Source organism: Uloborus diversus, chromosome 2, assembly GCF_026930045.1.
Source record: "Uloborus diversus isolate 005 chromosome 2, Udiv.v.3.1, whole genome shotgun sequence".
In the NCBI taxonomy this organism is placed as follows: Eukaryota; Metazoa; Arthropoda; class Arachnida; order Araneae; family Uloboridae; genus Uloborus; species Uloborus diversus.
The window spans coordinates 145,121,069-145,144,863 of NC_072732.1; the positions used below are offsets into that span (position 1 = coordinate 145,121,069).

The window sequence follows — 23,795 nt, forward strand, 5'->3', positions numbered from 1 at the left end:
CTGCTTTTGGGGTAAAAGATTCGGAGTAAGAGTCAAAGGCTCCAAAATTCCCCGAGTTGGAGCCGGTTCTTTTTCTTCCGACTCCGCAACCGTAATTTGTTGCAGGGCTGTGGAGCCGGAGCCGGACTGATTTTGAAGTTCAAGAGTTAGAGGCCAAAGGTTTTGAAACTCCAAGTCAAAATCGGACTCGGACTGCTTTTGGGGTAAAAGATTCGGAGTAAGAGTCAAAGGCTCCAAAATTCCCTGAGTTGGAGCCGGTTCTTTTCCTTCCGACTCCGCAACCGTAATTTGTTGCAGGGCTGTGGAGCCGGAGCCGGACTGATTTTGAAGTTCAAGAGTTAGAGGCCAAAGGTTTTGAAACTCCAAGTCAAAATCGGACTCGGACTGCTTTTGGGGTAAAAGATTCGGAGTAAGAGTCAAAGGCTCCAAAATTCCCTGAGTTGGAGCCGGTTCTTTTTCTTCCGACTCCGCAACCGTAATTTATTGCAGGGCTGTGCAACTGGAGCCGGACTGATTTTGAAGCTCAAGAGTTGGAGTTAGAGGCCAAAGGTTTTGAAACTCCAAGTCAAAATCTGACCCGGTTTTGGGGTAAAGGAGTCGGAGTTGGAGTCTCTAAAATTCTCTGCGTCGGAGTCGGTCAATTTCTTCCGACTCCACAACCCTAATTTGTGGCAGGGCTGCGGAGTCGGAGTCGGACTGACTTTTAAGTTAAATAGTCGGATGTCGAATGTTTTGAAACTCCGAGTGGAAATCGGAGTCTGACTGCTTTTGAGGTAAGTGAGTCGGAGTCTCTAAAATTCCCCGAGTTAAGGCCGGTTATTTTTCTTCCGACTTCATAAACCTTGTTTGTAGCAGGGTTGCGGAGTTGAAGTTGAACTGATTTTGGTGTAAAAGAGTCGGCGTCAGGAGTCTAAATCCTTATAAACTGCAAGAGTCGGAGTCGTACTGCGTTTCTGGGTAAAAGAGTTGAAGTCGAAGGATCTAAAACTCTCGAAGTTAGAGTCGGTCATTTTTCATCTGACTCTGCAACCCTAATTTTTAGCAGGGCTGAGGAGTCGGAGTCGAACTGATTTTGAAGAAAAAGAGTCGGGAGTCGAATGCACTAAGTTCTCAGAGTCGGTCATTTCACTTCCGACTACGCAACCCTAATTTGTAGCAGAGCTGCGGAGTCGAACTGATTTTTATGCAAAGAGTCAGCGTCCGACGGTTTTTAAATTCCGAAATGAAATCGGAGTCGGACTTTGTTTTAGGTAAAGCTGTTGGAACCAGAGTCTGCTATTTTTGATACAACTCCACAGCTCTGATTTGTAGCACGACTTCATAATTAGTGTCGTCGTCTGAAAAATATTTAATGCCAAAAGAACGATTGCGTGCCAAAACGCGACAACTTCCCAGCCAAACTAGTCACCTGACCCGCTTATATACGCATTTACCTCTCATTTTCAACTAGCTGTAAAATGCTAGAACTTAACAGATCGATAGTCGTTTTTTCAAAGAGCCGTTAGTTTTAAATTCTAGTATTAAATAAGAGCTTTTAATTTCGTAGCTCATTTCAGTTCTTTCAATTAGTAGTTAAAAAGTATACAAATTTTCTGGTCTCACTCTGATACATCGAGGTCAACTAATTTTTCATCGCGTGTATCTAAAAACGAGACAGTTGCAGAAAATTACATCCCTCCCCTTATCGGATTCAACGCACTTAAATATTGAAACCAACATGTTTTTAACTTTTTTTCTGTAAAGTGAGTAGTTCAGTTTCTTCGTTTGCATAATGCATTCAAAAACAGGATTCAAAGCAAATTCCTAATGCGTATTTTCTACATCAAATTCCAACGTTTCTACAAAAAAAAAAAAAAAAAAAAAAAAAAAAGAAATCAAAACATCAATTGAAACAATGAATAAAAGTTTTTTTTAGAAACACTTTGCTAGGCTCTTTTTGACCGACTTCAAAAAAGGAGGTTATGATTTCGTATTGCGGCTTTTTATGTATGTTTTCGAATTATTCCAACACTAATGGACCGAATCGAAAATTTTTTTTTTTTGTTTGGAAGGGTATACTTCCCAGATGGTCCATTATAATTTGGTCTGGATCTGATAAGGGGTCCCGGAGCAATCCAAGAAACTTAAAATTTCATACGTCATGGTCACGTGGTTTTGCTGTGATCGGTGTATTTTCACACCTAAGATTTTGGCTTTCTCTTGAACGATATTTCATTCTCGCGGCACATGGATGATTAATTTTCACAACGCTGCGTCACCTGTTAATTTTTTATTATAGGTGTTACCAGGGGCGGACTGGCTGACTTTGGCCTAGTCGGCAAAAGAATATTTTGGCCCACCTCTGAAAATTAAAAATGTTAAATTAATCAGTACCAGATCTCGCATGCCTTCCGAGCCGAGAAAAAACATTAAACTACGGATAGTTCCTATTTTCCTTTTTGAACGTAAAATAAAGCTAACACTAAAAGAACTCAGCAGTTCCTATATTTGCAGGTTTAAAATTGTTCGTAAATCTGTTCATTTGGTCAAAATGTTAGACAAGTAACAACATTACAACCATCAATTAAACAAAACTAACATTTATTAACATAAAACAAATAGAATTATAACCATAGGAATGGTTCATGCTAGTATTTAAAGGGCCAGCGGCTCCCTTCGTAAATCCACATCAATCAATCGAAAATCCTAAAGCAATCTGAATCTGAACTGAGATTCTTTCAATTTAAACTTAAACTTAGGTTTGCTGTAAAACTGGCGAGATATTTAATCGCCAAAAGAAACTAAAAGGGAGATTCAACACGCTCCCCCAGGATGAACAATTGAAATGTTCAGCAAAATTCAAATATTTAACTTTTTTTTTTAAACATAATAACAATCAAACAAATTAACATACTTACAAACTTGGTGTAAACTTCAAATGAATAACAGCTAACTAAAAATATATAACAGTCTGAATTAGACATGAAATAACAGAAAGTTCAATTTCAAAGTAAACAGAAATGACATTTTTATGCGGAAGATCTTTTTTTTTTTTTTTTACTGAGTCACTGACTCAATGTCAAGTTCTAAATTATACAGTAATTGTATAGGTCTCCTCACAACGCCTGAAGACGTTCGAACAGCACAAGATCTAACTTTAGAGTCTCTGCCGAAAAAAAATGTCTTTAACAACTCCTATTTTCCACATGTGCTTTGGAACCTTGTCTTCATGAACTATAACCACGTCTCCAATTTTGAATTTGGTAGGAGTATCTATTGGAACGATGCGATTTGCGGATCGAAGTTCCAGTAAGTACTCCGTTCTCCAACGCTTCCAGAAATGGTTTAAAATTTGATCTCTGTATCTCAATAATTTCGTGAGGGTCTTTTTGTTGGATTTTGGTTCTGCCACAGAAGGAATATCAGGAAAGAAATTTGGGCGCTTGCCTATCAGAAAATGAGAAGGAGTTAGGGGAAATGGCTCGTTAATTTCATTATACACGTAAGTTAAAGGTCTTCCATTTATAACAGCTTCGATCTCAGTGAGAGTGGTTTGAATCTCTTCATAGCTTAAGCAAGATCGTCCTAAAACTTTCTTCAAGGGCGTTTTGACAGAACGCACCATGCGCTCCCAAAACCCACCCCACCAGCTGGCTCTAGGTACAATAAATTTCCACACAATTCGGTTTTTAGTAAAATACTGTTGAACTTCAGCTCTTACTCCAAATCTCCTTCAGTAAACTATCAGTTTTGATAAAGGTCTTGGCATTATCACTGTATACAATTTTACAGAGTCCTCTACGTGAAACAAATCTTTTGAAAGCTAAGATGAAGGTTTCAGTGCTGAGGTCAGATGCTACTTCCAGATGAACAGCTCTAGTAACTCCACAGGTGAAAAGCACAATGTAAGCTTTTTCCGGGCCCGATTTAGTTTTGATAAAAATAGGGCAGGCGAAATCAACAGCACAGGTCTCAAAAGGGGGTGATTCAATTATCCTATCCTTCGGTAAAGGAGCAATTTCTTCTTTGCCAGGTCTAACTTTAAATCTTTTGCAAATAATGCAAGATTTCAGCACAGATTTAACATATTTCCTTCCTTTGATGATGTAATATGTTTCTCGAAGATGCGCCAAGGTTGTGGCTACTCCATAATGATAAACTTTTTCATAGGCCTGAAGAATTAGCAGTTTGGTGAATTGCTCCCCGCCCGGGAGTATCCAAGGATTTTTTTCCCTTAGAGGCAGATCAGATAAGCGAAGTCTTCCCGATAAATATAATAAACCATCTTCGTCCAATTTAGGGTTTAAATTGTATAAAGGAGAATTTTTATTGATAGGTTCTTCCAGTTTCAGTTCTTCAATCTCAAGAGTGAACACAGTTTGTTGAGTTAACTTTAACCAATATTTTTCCGATTTCGTAATTTCTGCAGTAATAAGCTCACCTGACAGCTTAGTCTTTTTCTTATCAATGTTATTAAGGAATCTGAAAATCCAAGCGGTGATGTTGTATACACGATTAAATCTACTAAATTTTCCTAAATCCAGCAATGGTTCTGTAAGTAATTTAACATAGCAGGAAAGCTGAATAGAATTTAATTTGGACCTCTTTTCAATCAAATAATCATTATTGCTGGGAAGAATGTCATGCTTCGGCCACCTTTCCCCAGGCATTGATAACCAATCTGGACCTTCAAACGATAATGTATTTTCTACAAGACTAGTTAAACTTTCCCCTCTGGTCAACAAATCTCCAGGATTAGCTTTCCCTGGAGTAAAATTCCAAATTCTGGGGTTAGTCAAAGACTGTATTTCTTCTACCCTATTTGACACAAAAGGCTTCCAGTTTATCGGTGAACCCTTTATCCAATGTAGCGTGACAATGGAATCTGACCAAATATGGACATCTAAAACATGAGAACTAAAAACAGTTTTTAAATATTTGCACATCCTAGCAGCTGTTATCGCACCCATAAGTTCGAGGCGAGGGATTGTCAAAAGTTTTATAGGGGAAACCCTACATTTTGCCCAAACAAGACTGGTCCGAATTTCATTATCATTTTTGTCACATCGAAAATATGCAACAGCACCATAAGCTTTAGGACTTGCATCAGAAAAAATGTGAAGTTCTATGGTATCAAAATTTTCTAAACCCCCCGGAAAATATTTACGAGGTATCTCAAACTTGGGTCAATTTCTGAACACCAACTTCCCCACTCGTATTTTAGATCATTAGGTAAGTTTTCGTCCCATCCTATACCTCGCTGCCAAGTTTCTTGCAACAAACTTTTCATCCTAACAGTAAATGGTGAAAGAATTTTAAGAGGATCAAATATCTTTAGAACAGTTTTCAAAACAACGCGTTTTGAAGGATTGATTTTACAATCCTCGCGAAAATCTGGAACGTCAAAATGCAAGCTATCAGAATTGGTATTCCATAGTAAACCCAAGATCTTTAAGGTATAGTTCAGCTGTTTCACACATTCCCTTTTCTTCCCACATTTTTCGAAGTTTTACGGAATTAGTATTAAATTTCCGTAAATTCATTCCAGCTTCTTTAAAAATATCTAAAGTTGTCGATGATATGTAATATACTTCTTCATCAGATTTCGCACCAGATATCAAATCATCTACATAAATGGATGAATCCAAAATATTAACTACTTGGGGATGATTTTCATATTTTTTAATATGATGCTTGATCGTAGAAGCCAAAATAAAGGGGGAACAGCTTACCCCAAAAGCCGCCCTCGAAAATCTCATAAATTTTAATTCACCTCTTTCGTTACTAAACCATATAATTTTCAGATAATTCCTGAAGTATTTTGTGCAGGAAGACCACGTAGCTAAAATCCTTGAAATTTTGTCCAGCGATAGTTCAGATTCTTATACAAAACTGAATTTACAAAACTTGATTTTGTTGTTTTTAGGCTAATCCTCCCCCCCCCCCCCATAAAAACATGAATAAACAAATCTATATAAATAAACATAGAATATGTGTGTATGTTCCCAAACGAACAGATTACGTTGGATCTCGACCAAATTTAGAAAGATGGGAGATGCTTCTGCGCCCGAGAAGGGTCTAAGGGGGGGGGGGGGGGTGGCAAAGGGTGAAAAAGTACCGAACTTTTAGAATTTTTGTTTTTGGACCTACAAATGTCTCTTTCTATCCAAAATAACTATCGCATCGTCTCGATTTTAGTTTCATTATAACGCCAGTAAAAAATACCCCTTTAGAAGATTTTCTTCTTATGGAATTAAAAGCTCCAAAAGCCTAAATTAACCAGAAAAATGCTTTAAGCCTCCAGTAAAAATCAATTTAAAAATGGGAAAATTAATCGTCTGCGCGAGCTAAGAAACGAGCTGAGAGCGAATTTGCATAGGTGATATGAGCAAACTTGCTTCTTAAATTTCGTTTTTTTTTATACAGTGGCTCCCAAAAGTGTTCGTACACTTTGAAATTTTTTAGTAAAACCAAAATAACTCAAAACTGAATTCGAATATGAAGTCCAATATTTTTTCACATCATTCCTATGTCATTCTGAATACAACCCATCGGTTTTTTTCAAAATATTGACGGGTCTTCTTTTTTAAATAGGTCAGAAAACGAAGAAACAGAGAAATAACACGCCACAAAAGTCATCGTACACTCAAATATTTTCGAATAAATTCATGATTAAAATTATCATATGCCGTTTTATTAATATTTTTGCACTATGTTGACCCTTATAAGTCATTTGGCTTTAATTTTTTGTTTATTTATTCCTTAATATTGTGCTTATTATTGTAAAATGGTTGATATTCGTAAAAAACCGCAAACACCATTCAAAATGTGAATTTTTTTCCCACAGTTGTCGTTAATTGGTTTGAAATGTCTCTAAATTAGTTAATTTATTTGTTTGTATAGTAAAGTGCTTGATAAAATGTTTTAAAGAAAGGAATCGGACCAAAAACAAGGTAAGAAAAGGTCAACCGGCAAAGTTGACAAAACGTGATCGGAGATTTAAAGTTAAAAAATTTATGAAAAATACACATTTGAGTGCTGTAAAAGTTTATGCAGAGTTAAATGAAACATTTTACATTTAATTTTCACCTAAAATTGTTCGCCAAGTTCTCTGATTAGCTGGATTAAATGGGATCTCTTCCCGCAAAAATTTTCTGGGTAGCGCGAAAAACAGAAAGCTTACGCTTTTCGTCGCAAAATCAATGATAAATAAGCTAAAAACATTTTAGAATCACGTCTTACTTACAGATAAAAATTAATTCAACATTTTTGGTTAAATTGTTGTGTAACTGTAAGTAGAAGAAAAAATTAGGAACTTAATCTTAAGAACTTTTTTGGATCAGTTAATCAAGACGGTGGAGGTGTTCTAGTGTGAGGGTGCATAGCAGCATCAGGACTTGGTAGTATGTAATTTTTTGATGAAATAATGTATCATGCTGTTCCTTTAAATATTTTAAAAACCAATTTTAAACTTTTAGTCAAAAATTTGGTTATCAGAAACAACTTAGTTTTTTATCAAGATAACGATGATAAGCACACGGTTTTCAACACTTGCGTATAGTGCCTCGAAAATTATCCTCAAGTTTAGAAAATATCCCTTCAATCTCCAGATTTGAACTTAATGTAACATATTTAGTGGTATCTGGAGGCTAGATTACGAAAATACGGCTTTGAAACGAAAATAGAGCTAGAAACAGTAAGGCTCGAAGTGTAGTTGAACACTTACTCAGAAATTACGCAAAAAAATAAAAGAAAAAAGAATGAAATCTATTCCCAGACGTTTAAAAGGTGTTATGAATACTGTATGATATTCTACAAATTAATAACTCAATCAAAAGTTATATTATTCAATAATATATGGACATTTTATAAAGTGTACGAAGACTTTTGTGAGATAAAATTTCCGGCACTTTTTGATTTTTAATTTTTAAAAAATTAAGTTTCGATATTTTAAAAAAAAAATTCATGCAGTTTTGTTGAAAATTGATCATAGATCTTATAATTAAATAATTATTCCGAAATATTAATTCTAACCAATGGATTGGAACCTATTTCGTTGAAAGTCGTAGGTGTACGAAGACTTTTGGGAGCCACTGTATAAATTTCCAGTGGGACTGTATATAAGGCTCACTAGAAAAGGCGGATAGGCATTTACCAGATCTAGTGCACTCCCCGACAAGGCATCAGTCTTTCATGTGTCAAAATAAATGCATGACACAAGTAGTTTTTGACGTGGAGTTTCCACCAGATGGAGGCACCAAGGTTCTCACCTAGGTTCACCTTGGTTTTAATGCGAAATTTCACTAGGAATTTAATTTTTCCGAGGGAATTCTAAGTCAAACGAATACCCAAGGGATCTCTTACATGTCGCATTATCATACGACATGGGCGCTCATAATTTTCTGCATCGCGAAAATCCACCGACTGGCCACCTTGGGTCAGAGCCCGGGTCCAAAGGTAAATTTTGTTTTCACTTTTCTTCCTTGGTGGTAGGATAATGACGGTGAATTATCTTTTCGTTTTTCAACATGAGCAATTACTTAAAGTTAAGATAATTGTGGTTCTTGTGGTTATAGTATGCTGGTAATAGTGAAGTAAATTATTATAGTAGAAAATCGCTTGGCAAGGCATGACGGGTGAAAATTGCTTCTGCATTTGAACGAAGCAATTTCCTGTGTAATGGCATTTTAATAGTTGAAATTTTAACCCTAAACTCCAATGGATAGCATCCATTGTTGACCACTTTTTCGTTTCTCCATTCTCCTAAAATGACAGTCTTACCATTAAAACAAGTAAGTTACCGGATGTAATTCTGCCTTGTCACAATAAAGCCTTTCCCTGCATTTTAAAAATTACCAAAACACATCATCAAATTGTCACGCTGTGGCGTGAGTTTCATTGTTGATGACGTCAGGAGCTTTACTCGATCTGTGAATTCGCTATATATATATATATATATATATATATATATATATATATATATATATATATATATATATATATATATATATATATATATATATATATATATATATATATATATATATATATATATATACATACAGGGGCAGACTGGCTGACTTTGGCCCAGTCGGCAAAAGAATATTTTGACCCACTTTTGCAAATTAGTCGAGCAAAGACATTAAACTACTACTAGTTCCTACTTTTCTTTAAACTCCTAAATCAAGATTTAAAGTTCTAAAATAGAAAATTGCGAAACATAAAATATAGCTAACACTGACACATTTTTTATGTGCCTTGAAAGGATACTTATGTTTATAAGCCTGAAAAGGCACATCTTTAGGCTTCTATAATGTCAACATAGGAAGGACACGAGGAAAGAGATGAGGAACTAGGTAAATCCCCCCTGAAATTTTTTGAAATTGGTTGATCTACATAGGCCTAAGAAAAGAATCGGGACACGAAATTCTAGTTGCCTTCCAAGCGATATTTTCAAAGTTGATGTCAAAAAAGGCAATTACAATTTTTGGAAGCGTTAAAGGAGAAGGAAAGGGGTTCCGCCACAATTTTGTTTTCTTAACTTTTTTTTTTCAAAATTGAAATCCATTTTAGTCTATCTTTGTTTACAATAGAATGTCGAGGGCTCTTCTCAGAAATTCTCCGAAATGGGAAGTTTTAGAAATGCAATTTTAGGCTACCCTTAGTAAAATTAATGGAACAGCATAGAGAGCTCTCTACAAAAACGTTTAGAGTTTGAACTATTAAAAAACGCAAAACTAACTTTGGTCACGTTTGAGGGGTCTGGCCAGAGGATATTTGGGTCCGTTAACGGACCCTTCACAAAAATCCGATCAACCAAAACGGACCTTTCACAAAATCCCGATCAAACAAAACGGACCTTTCACAAAATCCCGATCAAACAAAACAGACCCTTCACAAAATTCTGATAAACAAGATCGGATCTTTCACAAATTGTTTATTGAAAGAACAAATCTGAAAGCAAAATAACGCATATTTCTGTGTATAAACCGATAATTTTTGGAGCCTTTTTTGAAGTCAAATTAGAAGGAACAGCTTATACAAAATCGGCTTTTTTTGAAAAAAAAAAAAAAAAAACGGCACTCTTGCAATGCTCTTGCAAGGGATAAATGATCGCTACTGCCAAATAAATATAATGGTTGTTTGTTTTATCACAGCTAATTAGAAGCGGTGTTGTTGTAAACTTTTCTGAAAAGGCATTGGTAAGCACTTTTCTCCCCGCTCATGATTTAATAAACAATAATAATATATATCTGCGAAATGAACTTAGAACTGCAAAGGGATAGTAAGGGTGGGGAAAAAATATGATCTTTTCAGATAGGGTTACCAACTTCAAAATTATCACCACGTAGCGTCTGGCGTTGAACCTTTATAATGACTTGATTAGAAAATATTCTCATTTCACCAGCTTGTCAATATTTGCGTTTTAAGGTGCTGTGATGCTTGATTTATATTGTACTTATATTGTTATTTTGGGAGAAAATTATATGGGTTTTGATTTTTCGATGCTAACAAGGATGATTAACTTTAAATAAACTCTTTTAATTATCGTTTTTTTTTTCTTTAGATGTCTACATTTTGAAAAATGCCATCTTTTAACATCCGATATGAGAATCATATTTTGTTCTTTTTTCAAGCTAACTTCCCTTAATTAGGATGGAAATAAATGAAAAGTCTCTTTATTTCTGTTGGAACTCTCATTTCAAGTTTTTAAAGCAAAATTCCATTTTCTGTTATGAGTCAAGAATTAAAATGATGAATAGATGGTTTATTTTGTTATTGTTATTATTATTATTATTATTATTATTATTATTATTATTTTTTTTTTTGCGTCAATTGTGTCCACATATATTAATGAAATGTTTATCATAGGACTCTAAAATGCAATTTTAAAATAATTTCATCAAAAATATTTCTTTAACAAGCCGTTTTTATACTTTTGATGCCTTCACTTTGAGAATTGCGATCTCTTTGCATCCGCTATGGGAATCCGATTTTTCGAATTTTTGATGTTTATTACGCTTTGTTAAGAGGTAAACAATTAAAATATCTTTTTATTTTTGTTAAAATCACGGAATTTATAAGTTTTAATCGAAATTCTGTGTTTTTTAAGAGTGTCTTGGGTCAAAAAGTTAAATGTTGAACCCTATTCTGAAATTTATTTTATTTATTTATTTTTTTGTTAAAATTATTTTAAATACTGTACAGAAATATTTCTAGTATAATTTAACATAATGTAGAATGGTAGATAAATATTGATACTTGAGGGAGCGATCCCCCCCCCCCCCCGCCAAATATCAGAAAAATGATTTTCTCGACATAGAAGAGTAAAACACTCAACTTTAATTTTAATTGATGCAGTTTGTGCCATCTCTAAATTCTAAAATTTTGTTTTAACAATTTTTTTTTTTTTTTTGCGAAATTATTTGATTTTTCACAAAATTAATTCATTTTTCACAAAATTATTTGATTTTTCACAAAAAACGGACCCTGTGAAAAATTTTGGACAGACCCCTGCGATGCTGTATAACAGACTCTACCAGGGCTACTAGAACTATCTCTTGCCCCAAGACAGGAGAGATTTCACTACTATTTGTACTGGTTACTTCCAAATTTTTAATTTTGGCACTTACATCCCTTTGCTTCTCACCGCCTCATATGACGTTTTGTGACGAACATAACGGGCCGTTTAACACAAAATTCAAATCAGGCTGAACGAAAAAAACAAACATTTAATGAAAGATATTGAAAGTTCAAAATGTAAGCAATAATTAAAAAATATATCATTTACGTCAAATGTATATGAAATACACCGCCAGCTCAGTCATTTCCAGCCGAGGACTGCAGTTTCGTGCTTATTAGCACTCATCAGCCCGGCATAGGAAAGTGACTGAGCTGGAGATGGAAAACCTCTTATGGAAGCCAAGAGGGCCAAACAAACTGGTATGTAATGTAGAAACCAAATGTATGCTTAAAAAATTTCCAGACGCGTTTCTCGAATCGTTTATTGGCAGTACTTTCATGTTGTTCTTGAAGATCTTTAAGCATTAACTATTCTGTACAAGATATCCATCTTGAAAAGACTATTCGAAAAATTCAGAACGTTATTTTTGAATTAATGCATAAGTCATTAATATTGATTGAGTTTGAAATTTTGGCCTAACAAGTTGACAGATTCGTGGAAAGACCCTTTTGCGCTATGAGTTCTTGTTTTAGAATGTTTGACAAAATACATTTTGGTGTGTTCTTTCCCGTGCGATACTGACGCGAGCATCGATTTTGGGCACCCTGTTTCTTGACTCTCTCCCTCACACTATGTAAGCATTTGCATGAATGCACATGCTTACATAGTGTAAGCATGTGCATTCATGTCTGTCGATTTGCCCAAAAAAGTTTTCACTTTTTAAACCCTAAAAAGTTTTTATTTTTTATGCACTAAAAATTTTTCGTTGTATAAGCACAAAAAGCTTTTTACTATTTAAAGCAGTAAAAAGTTTTCAGTTTTTAAGCACAAGAAATGTTTTTGAATGATCTTATTCTTTAGAGAACTATTTAGTAAGAGAGAGAGATGAAAAATACTTTCATACTTTGTTTGAAAGTTATCTCTTGGGACTATTTTAATGGACTGTGTAAGGAATATAATTTATTTTTCTTGTGCCTGAATTTCCAAATACAATAGTACTTAAAATGTACAAAAGAAAAAACCCTAGTTTATTGTTGTTTTTGCATGGAATTGCCTGTTTATCTGAGAATGACCCATATAATTTTTTTAAAGATTAATGTTAGGACTTACAAATTTTTTACGAGTAAGAAAACAAACAAAAAAAAAAACGAACTTTCCGTTGAAAAACTCTTAATTTTTAATCCTTTACTTTTTAATTAGTCGAGAAACTTAAATAAATTGGCATTTTCCTTTTCAAAATTGTTAAGTAAATTAGCGAGCAAAATCGTTGATCCGTATGTTTCATATTTTGTCGTTTCGTAAAAAAAATTTTTAATCTAATTTTTTGTTTCTGAAAGTGGTCCATGCTTGATTACATGATGTTTATTTTGTCCTCAAGTATTATGATTAATTCTTGTAATCGTGAAATAGTTATCGCGCTTTTAATACAGTCATCTCGATCTAGTTATGTCTTTCATAAGTCTTTCGTTTTTGTTAAAGCGGATAATGTTTGTGCAAATTTGCCCCCCGCCCCTCTTTGTTTTTCAGTTATAAGGTCTCTAAAATAAGAGATAGGTGCTCTTATCATACTTGCTGAGTCGTGCTTAATTTAAAAAATCTTTTCGTTAGTACTAGTTCGTTAGTTTTTTGCTTTATACTAGTACTAATTTTTTTCAGATTTTTTAAAAACATTTCGCGGTGGATATTCTGCTTCAAAATTATTTTTTAAAATAATATTTCAAGTTCGAAGATAAACATTAAAGTCAGACTATGACACATTTTGAAAAGTAGTTGAATAAAAACTGCCGCTTGCTTCAATTAAAGTAGTCCGACCAGGGAATAAACAAATGGTTTTTTTTTAAGATGAATTAGCGACCTTACTTAAAAGTTAAGCGAGTGAGTTTTCCATAGGTTAGAAAGATCATTTACTAGATTGCGTCGCAATTCCCCCCTCCCTCAAATTAATCAGGTAGAGGAACTCACTCTCTCTCACTCTCTCTCTATATATATACAATGGCGCCGCTACGGGGGTGGGCGGAGGGGCGGTCCGCCCCAGGTGTCATCCGTCTGGGGGGGGGGGAACCCAAAGTATAATTGCAAGTTTTTGTAAAATACAAAAACTTCAGTTCGGAAAATTTCCCCCAATATTGTAATATTTACTCTATCAAACGTTGCATCATCACGCCGGGAGAGAGACACCCTCTGGGACGGGGGGCTGATGCCAAATTAGATTTAAGAGTTTATTTAAAAATATTAATTTCTCTAACATTTTAAATTATATTTAATCCATCAAGCAGAGCAGCATCACTCCGGGGGGGGGGGGGCAATTGCTCCAGCTGACATCCTTCTGGGGGTGATGCCCAAAGTGCATTTAAGAGCTTCTGAAAAATGGAGCAACGGTTCTAAAACTGTAGTATGAGATTCACAGATTCTCGTTATTCCTAAAATCTTTTTTTTTTTGTCTCGGCTTTCTAAAACGTTGTTTTAGTTGCGCTTTTACAGCTTCTATTTTACCTCCCCCTTTCCCCTCCCTTCCCTTCTGCTGGTTTAAACTTTCAGGCGCAAGTCGGCACGGGTTACCGTTGTTCAAATTACATGAAACTTCTTTTACAATTGTTTTGACCCAAAAAGAAAAATATGAGAGAGTCTGCTACTTGAAAAATCGACTTTCGTTTTTTTTTTCGGGGGGAACACCCTAATGTATAAATATATCAGTGGCGTACCTAACATGGGTGACACCCGTGGCGAAAATTTGTGGTGCCCTCCCCCCCTCCTCTTACAGACGCAAAAAAAAAAAAAAAAAAAAAAACGCATGAAATTTATACAATTTTCTGCCTAAGTACTGACAGTGTGAACCTAATCCTGAGTATAGTATTCACTCCATGATGTGGGGTGGAAGAGAGAGGGGTTTCGGAGAGTTCCTCCCCGAAAAATGTTCAAATTTCACGGGTCTGGCCAGAGGATATTTGGGTCCGTTAACGGACCCTTCACAAAAATCCGATCAACCAAAACGGACCTTTCACAAAATTCCGATCAAACAAAACGGACCTTTCACAAAATCCCGATCAAACAAAACAGACCCTTCACAAAATTCTGATAAACAAGATCGGATCTGTCAAATTGTTTATTGAAAGAGCAAATTTGAAAGCAAAATAACGCATATTTCTGTATAAACCTATAATTTTTGGAACCTTTTTTTAAGTCAAATTAGAGGGATCAGCTTATACAAAATCGGCTGATCTTGAAAAAAAAAAAAAAAAAATCGGCACTCTTGGAATGCTCCTGCAAGCGATAAATAATGGCTACTGCCAAATAAATGTAATGGTTGTTTGTTTTATCACAGCTAATTAGCAGCGGTGTTTTTGTAAACTTTTCTGAAAAGGCATTGGTAAGCACTTTTCTCCGCTCATGATTTAATAAACAATAATAATATATATCTGTGAAATGAACTTAGAACTGCAAAGGGATAGTAAGGGTGAGGAAAAAATATGATCGCTTCAGATAGTGTTACCAACTTCAAAATTATCACCACTTAGCGTCTGGCGTTGAACCTTTATACTGACTTGATTAGAAAATATTCTCATCATTTTGCCAGCTTGTCAATATTTGCGTTTTTACGGTGCGGTGTGATGTTTAATTGTTATTTTGGGAGAAAATTATATGGGTTTTGATTTTTCGATGCTAACAAGGATGATTAACTTTAAATAAACTCTTTTAATTACCGTTTTTTTTTCTTTAGATGTCTACATTTTGAAAAATGCAATCTTTTAACATCCGATATGAGAATCACATTTTGTTCTTTTTTCAAGCTAACTTCGCTTTATTAGGATTCAAATAAATGAAAAGTCTTTTTATTTCTGTTAGAACTCTCATTTCAAGTTTTTAAAGCAAAATTCCATTTTCTGTTATGAGTCAAAACTTAAAATGCTAAATAGATGGTTCATTTTATTTTATTTTTTGGGTCAACTGTGTCCACAAATATTAATGATATGTTTATTATAGGATTCTAAAATGCAATTTTAAAATAATTTTATCAAAAATATTTCTTTTACAAGCTGTTTTTATACTTTTGATGCCTTCACTTTGAGAATTGCGATCTCTTTGCATCCGCTATGGGAATCCAATTTTTCGAATTTTTAATGATTATTACGCTTTGTTAAGAGGTAAACAATTGAAATATCTTTTTATTTTTGTTAAAATCACGGAATTTAGAAGTTTTAAACCAAATTCTGTGCTTTTTAAATATATATATATATATACACATATATATATATATTTAAAAAGCACAGAATATATATATATGTTTATATATATATATATATATATATATATATATATATATATATATATATATATATATATATATATATATATACACACACACACTCACACACAGTTTTTCCCTCTTATTTCCTCTCAAAAATACATTATATTTGCTTTTGTCTTGGGTCAAAAAGTTGAATGCTGAACCCTATTCTGAATTTTATTTTATTTATTTATATTTTTGTTGCAATTATTTTAAGTACTGTACAGAAATATATCTAGTATAATTTAACATAATGTAGAATGGTAGATAAATATTGATACTTGAAAGAGCGATGCCCCCCCCCCTGCCAAATACAGTAAAACATGTAAAGTTGACCACCTTTGTAAGTTGACCACCTGTCTAAGTTGACCGCTTTTGTCAGGAACGGAATTAGTCCTATTTTATATAATGAAGGAAAACCTCTGTAACTTGACCACCTCTCTATCTTGACCACCTGTCTATCTTGACCACTAATGAACACCAAGTTTGGTTTGGAGTACTGTAAAAAAACCTTTGTAAGTTGACCACTTGGTTTATTTTTTTAAATTTTATTTAGCAAATTATTTTTTTTTATAGCTTTCCAAAAATATTTTTGATGCCAGACCAGCATTTTACCAACTAAATGATACAGCAGCATAACTAAATCTCCTTTTGAGTTTAACCACATGGGAAAACTACTAAGAACCCTTTTATTCTCCAAACTTGTTTTTCTTTTGTTGTTAAGCGAAAAATTTGTAATTTTTGATTAGCTATAAATTTTTAGGAACTATTAATATAAAATGAGTAACTTTTCATAAACAATAAGACTTTTATTTGATCAATTTACTGAAATTTTAAATTTGCATGACACATTATACGTCATTCTGGGAAAATAATCTCTAAAAATATTTGAATAATATCTAAAATTATTGTTGAAAAGTAATGCTAAACAATGAAAGTGAGTTGAATAGAAAGAGTAGGTGTCAATTAGTCAAGAAATGAATACATGGTGCAAGAATTTAAAAAAAAAAAAATCATTACCCCCTTTATAAGTTGACCACCTGTCTAAGTTGACCACCAAAGTACTGCACCGCAAGTGGTCAACTTACACAGGTTTCACTGTATCAGAAAAAAATCCAGAATGATTTTCTCGACGTAGAAGAGGAAAACACTCAACTTTAAGTTTAATTGATGCAGTTTGTGCCATCTCTAAATTCTAAAATTTTGTTTTAACAAAAAATTTTTTTTTTTTTTTTGCGAATTTTTTTGATTTTTCACAAAATTAATTCATTTTTCACAAAATTATTTGATTTTTCACATAAAACGGACTTTGTGAAAAATCCTGGACAGACCCCTGGAGAATAGGAAGGTCAGTGATTTCATTTGGAAGTATTTAAAAGCTGAAGTATACTTGATCCATTTTTAAACTACATTTCGTTACTATAGGGAATCTGGCGACTCTCCTTCAAAATTTTCCGACATTGAAATTTTAAAAATATAATCTTATAATATGTTTGGAAACATTGAAAGGAAAAGAGAAAGGTTTCCCCCAAAATTTTTTAGAAGGGCACCGTGCCCTTCCGCTTTTAAGCTAACCTTCGACCCCTCTCCTTAAAACGTCATTCTTACGTTTCAATCACTTATCAACAAGAATCTGATTAGAATATATCTGAATGTTTTTTGCATTACCCTTAAAACTAAACATCAAAAAGCTTTTTAATATTTTAAAAATAATTACTATCGAAATCACTTGAACTTTGTATGTACCTAGTACACCAAAAAGTAAAAGAAGCACCTTTTTTATTCAACAAAACTTCTTTTATCTGAAAGCGCACTGCCCCTTTTTTGGTCTGAAGAAAACACTAGGGCTACATTCGGAAACAGGCGGTTGAATCCCTAATTGAAAACGTATTGTGACTAGATCGTTTCCGAACGCTTGCGGTGCGGTGGAACCGATATGACCGGTGCCTGTTTCCGAATGTAGCCCAGTTCCCTCTGGGCATTTTTTTCTGAAACTAAAATCAATTTTTGGCTATAGTGCAAATAAAAGGGTTACGAAGCTCTCCCATGAAAATTTCTATAAGTGAAGTTCTAAGCTATCTTTAGTGACTTATTTAAGGGAATGCCTAAGCTTTGTCTGGCAATTTTTCGATATTTAAGGGGTTTCGGGAAACAAAATGTGTCAAATTTTGCATTTTTTAAAAATCATTTTAAAAACTTTTCCGTCTTTTTCTGCTCAAAAGAGCGTTTGAATCTTGTTTCTATCTTAATTAGAACGAAAGATATAATTATTTTTGTTGCACTCTTTTAACTAATATTATATTTAACTTTAGAACTTCAAACGCGTTTCTCTCCATGATGCAATTTTTCCCGATTTTTCGCATTCAAACTCTTATAAGTCAAGAACTGATAAAGATAAAGTAATTAAGTCTACAATTGAGGACTTTGATGTCCAAACTTTTCCTTTTTTAAAAATTCATTTTTGCGTGCGGAGAATTGGTTGTTCCAATTGGTGCAACAACAGGGCACAAATGTAAGATTAGACCTTTGCTTTGTAGTAAGTAATGTGGGAAAGATATTAGCCTTCGATCGGAAAATGAAATTTGGAGCATATTTTTTTCAAACGTTTACTTTGATTTTTATATGGTGAATTAAAAAAAAACATTACTTCAAAAATTATGATTTTTTTTAAAAAACGTATCTCTGAATTTTTCGAAATTTGTCTTCAAATATTTTCTAATTTTATTGAATTAATATTTTTTAATAGTCGAATAAAAATTAAAACTTAGATATTTGTGCATAGGTTTTTGAAAAAAAATTGAAAATTGACCAAGAATATTTTGAGTTTTAGCAATTTAAAGCAACCCCATTTTTTTTAGAAAACAAGAACTAAATTTAAATATTTTTTTAAATATTTATGTTATGATTTTGCGAATCAAACTGATGGTGAAGTAGTGCAAAAAATTTCAAAACTCTAAATTGTTTGATACCCTTTTTTTTTTTCAAAATGTGTCCCGGATCATTTTAAATCTGTAATACACAATTTCTTTCTTGGGCCTTGATGCAAAAACCAAGAACCAGGTAAGTCCAGATTCATTCATTTTTGGTAAGACCAATAAATAACATTAGTGTCCGATCGAAAGGCTTTATCTTTCCCACATTATTTACTACAAAGCAGAGGTCTAATCTTACATTTGAGACCCATTGTTGCACCAATCGGAACAACCAATTCTCCGCACGCAAAAATGAATTTTTAAAAAAGGAAAAGTTTGAGCATCAAAGTCCTCAATTGTAGACGTAATATTATAGTGACTTTAGGACTACAAAGGGACCTCATACCTGAAATACCATTGGGACCCAGGGCTACCAACTGCTCCGCAAAAGTGGCGAAACTCCGCGGCTTCGCAAAGAAGTTCTTTTGCTCCGCATTTCCCTGCCGAAGTTTTCCAGCTTAAATTTTGCTATTTCATCATAACAAACATGTAAATATGGGAAATTAAAGATGCTTATACTCAAAGATTGAAATTGTGTACAAAGCTGTTTTATTAATTTAGAAATAATTATTTTCATACTAGTGCTTGAAATAATTATTAAAGCTCTAAAAAAAATCAGATAAGTGGTTTTAGTTAATTTTATTGATTTTCATTCAAAATTCCGAACTGCTCCGCAAAACTTTAAATTACTCTTCAAAATCAGCACAGATGCTCCTCAAATTATTTCTCCAAGGTTGGCAACCCTGGGACCCCGATAAGTCTAAGTCTGGCCCTGATTACAACTAATGTTGCTCAAAAAAAAAAAAAAAAAAAAAAAAAAAGGAACGGAAAAAAAATCCTTGCCCCCCCCCCCCTTGCCTCTATTGGAACACAGGCCTAAATCCGCCTATGTTCAGGAACTCGCCCTTCTAAGTTGAAATTTTGTCCTGTTTCAGATTCAGTTTATCGTAGTCCAGACTTGCTTTCCCGATGCGATTCTGCGATGAAAATACTCGTATAGCGATAAATTACATTAGACTAATGAAATCAATTGCCAACTGACAGCATTTAGTTGAATCTGTCGCAACCAGTGAATATCAGGCCTGGGGCGTGTTCAGAAATTTTTGAGGCCCGTCACAAATGACTTTTACGGACCCACCTCCATTTTGTTTACCACTACGTCCCTACTGTGTATTTCACCCTTCATTTAAAAAATCTCAGGCCCCCTTCAGGCTCGAAACCGGGCCAACAGATGTTCCTTCTCCCCCCTCCCAACCTTGCGCATGCCGCTACTTATGTATCAACACCCCAAAGCATGGCCCATACATTTATCGCAGAGCCGGGGCCGCTTTGTCTAATGGAGCAGGTCAGTTGTTGTTAATAGACGTACTAATATAAGTTTTTGAAAGCTCTTTTTTCGTCCCGGGCCCTTTTTCAGGTCACGTCGGGCCCTAATTTCTCTGCCCCCCTCCCGTTTCCTCAATGTGGAGCAATGGACCCCAGAGCTCTAAAAACTTGAGAGTAAGTTAACAAAGAGAGGAAAGCATTCGCACCTGTGGACTTCGGCTATTTACTATGGCCCCTGGGGCTAAGGATGGGAGAAAAATTAACCTGCTTCCAAACACTTTTTTCTCCATAGAGTGAACAATTTTTTTTCTTTTATTATTACGCTTTAACAAAATGTTACATGTGAATTAAATGCATTAAGTTCAATGAAAAAATTGCTTAAAGTGGCCCACTCGGCCGTTGACCCAGTCGGGGATCCCCGACTAGCCGACCTGGCCAATCCGCCCCTGTATATATATATATATATATATATATATATATATATATATATATATATATATATATATATATATATATATATATATATATATATATATATATTAGGGCTCGACGATGGCATTTTTTGACCGATGGGCCGATGCCGATTGTTGGCCGATTGTTCAAAGATGGCCGATGGCCGATGGCCGATGTCGTTGGCCGATGGCAAAAAAAAACATCTAACAGAAATAAATTGATAAGATTGTCAGGGATTTAAAGGATCATTGATTCATTTCACTTTACTTCCTTTCTACGAATAAGGAATTGTAATCACAAAAAAAAAAAAAAAAAGAAAAAATCAGATTTCGACCTAAATTTTTATTTTACGATCACCCAATTTAAACTTCACAAGTTTTTTCGGCACATCTGTACATGCATATGTACTTAAGAACATATAGATGACCGAAATATCTATTTTGAATGCCTCCTTAGTTAATTATCGCAAATTCTCTTGTGATGGCTTCATGCGCGTAAACTTGCGTCACTCAAAAACGTTATGAAATAGTAAGTTGAAAACTCATACGTACGTAGTATCATCTAAAAGTTCGAGGACAAGTTGTTTAGAACCTTACCCTGAATAGTTCACATTACCGAAGTACATCTATCTACAAAATACTCACCTTGAACGACTATGCACTTCTGCCAACGTTGATGTGACAAACAAATAACATAACGTTTCGTCGGACTTAGCTCCGTGTGACTTTTACCTGTTCCCAGCAAAAAAAGAAAAGAAAAAAAAAAACATTTGCATGGACGCCGCTTTCTTCCGTCAAGAAAAGATAAAGCTGCATCACAGAAGGCAGCGAAAAATGGCTTCCAGGAGTGTTTCCAAGAGTTATATGAAAACTGGCAGAAGTACATAGTCTCTCAAGGTGCCCTTTTGAAGGTGGATGTGCTTAGGTAATGTGAACTATTTTGGGTAAGGTTTTATACAGCTTGTCCCCCGAACTTTTTGATCGTACTACGTACAATCTGTATAGGGTGTAGTTGTGCTTCTCCTTTTTTGATTGCTGTATGAAGGAAGAGAAAGAACAACAGCAAAAAATAAATAAATAAATAAATAAATAAATAAAATAAAAATGTAGGAAGAAAAAAAAGAGACTGTTTAATAACCAATTGACTTTTTTTTAACTGAACATATAACAAAGATTTCAGTAATATTGTAATAATGCATGAATTTAGGTGCACTAAACATCGTTAAAAAATATTAAATTATGTTGTTTAATCATTCAAAAAAAATTAAGAATAAAACTATGCAACCGTCAACAAATTACGCAATTAAAGTGGAAAGATTGCACGTAGACATTTTTTAGTCATCAAATTAAACAAAAAAGGGGACAGATAAATTACAATATTAAATCATAATAGGAATATTTTTGTACTTATTTAAAATTTATGAAAGGAAAAGTTTGCATTTTTCATAAAAGCTATAACCGTGACATAAATTTTGCGAAAAAAAAAAAGAAATAGCCACGAAAAGAGCGAGGTTCTTAAAACGCAGCCACAATAAACAAACTTAATATTTACATCAAGTTAATAACTGAATACATATACTACTTGATCTGACGTTTTCACACGTAATATTAAACAATTTGATTGTTTAATCTTTTATGAAGCACTACAAACAAGTTCAAATTAAATTTTGAAATTTAACAATAATTTTCTGAAATTTAAAATATTGCATAATAGAAAATCCTAAGAAACTTTTCTATAACATATTATTAAAAATATGATGAAAACGAAAATAACTTATTCATTTATTTTATACTAGCCGCCTGCGGCGACCAGCTGGTCCGCCTTTTTACGCCAGGGATGCCGCCTTCGGCGGCTGCTTGAACAATTTAGCGACGACATTAATCAATGTTTTTCTCTATAAATCAGTATTATTATTCTTTTTTTTTACGCCAATGTTGCCGCCATCGGCGGCTGCTTAAATTAATTTCGTGGCGGTGTCAATCTATATCTATCTATATCATTAATAATTTGAATAAAATATTTTCTAGATCTGTCTCCAGTTTCGTCGTTTGGAATATTTTTAAAGGAGGGGGAGGGAAGACACAAACGACGTACTCTTCATGCAAATTTTGTCGAATAATAACAAAAAGCACTTTCACTTTCATGTAAAAGCATTGTTTTTTCAAAGTCATGGTGTATGTGGGGGAGGAAGGGGGGCATTGACACCCAATGTGCAAGCAGCCACCTACGGCGGCTGTTTGGCTAACTTGTTATTTACCTTTTTACTTCAAGTTTGCCGTCTTCGGCGGTTGTTTAAATAAATTTGGCAGCAGTATTAATCAATTCATCTCTATCTTTTTTTTGTGCCATTCACATTTTTACGCCAAGATTGCCGCCTTCGGCGGCTATCTACCTTTACAATCTATCTCTACATTTTCTTATCCATCTCTATTTATTTTGACCTCCTCACCCATTTCCTAATAAAAACAAAGAACACTCAAAAAACCGCTTTTTTTCATTTAAGTAGAGCAAAAAAAAAAAAAGCTCAAATTCCCCGTAGTGTGCAAAAAGTAACGTTTGACAAAGATAAAAAAAAATCTCGCTGTTTTTATTGAATAAATGCGCACAACTATGAAATGTAACGTAATATAGATACAGCGAAAGGGCCAGCTTGGGGGGGGGGGATGGAAAAAGAAATAAATGCAATCCCTAAATAAAACAAAAAAAAAGGGAAAGAAAAAAAGCAAGCGCTGCCGAAAAAACACGTGGTCATCACGTCATAAAATGTAGAAGTAAGCTATATAGTAATAAAAAAAAAGATTAACATTGCTTGCGATTAAGATTCCATCGTAAATATCGAATCGAAACCCAAGTAGTGACGTCACAGGCATAAAAGATTGAAGAATGCTTTTTTCGACTGATGCGTGAAAGGACATGATGTGTTCAGCATTAAAAATATTGTAAAAAAAAACTATTGCGTATTTTTAAGAACTTTTTTCTTCTGAAGAGGGCGAAATGTTTTTACTATTACCAACTTAAATTTCAGAAATGAGGCTTTGATACTTCTCGCAGGATGATATTAGAAAAAAATAAAACCCAGGAAAACATGCAAATTAAA

General features: G+C 34.1%; 1 protein-coding gene across 1 annotated transcript; it reads right to left on the bottom strand.

Annotated features, from left to right (window-relative positions):
- Positions 1-3,689: 3,689 nt before the first annotated feature.
- On the bottom strand, positions 3,690-4,649 carry LOC129216584 (uncharacterized). The gene has a single exon (XM_054850798.1). The coding sequence runs from the start codon at positions 4,647-4,649 to the stop codon at positions 3,690-3,692; it is 960 nt and encodes a 319-aa protein (XP_054706773.1).
- Positions 4,650-23,795: the final 19,146 nt, after the last annotated feature.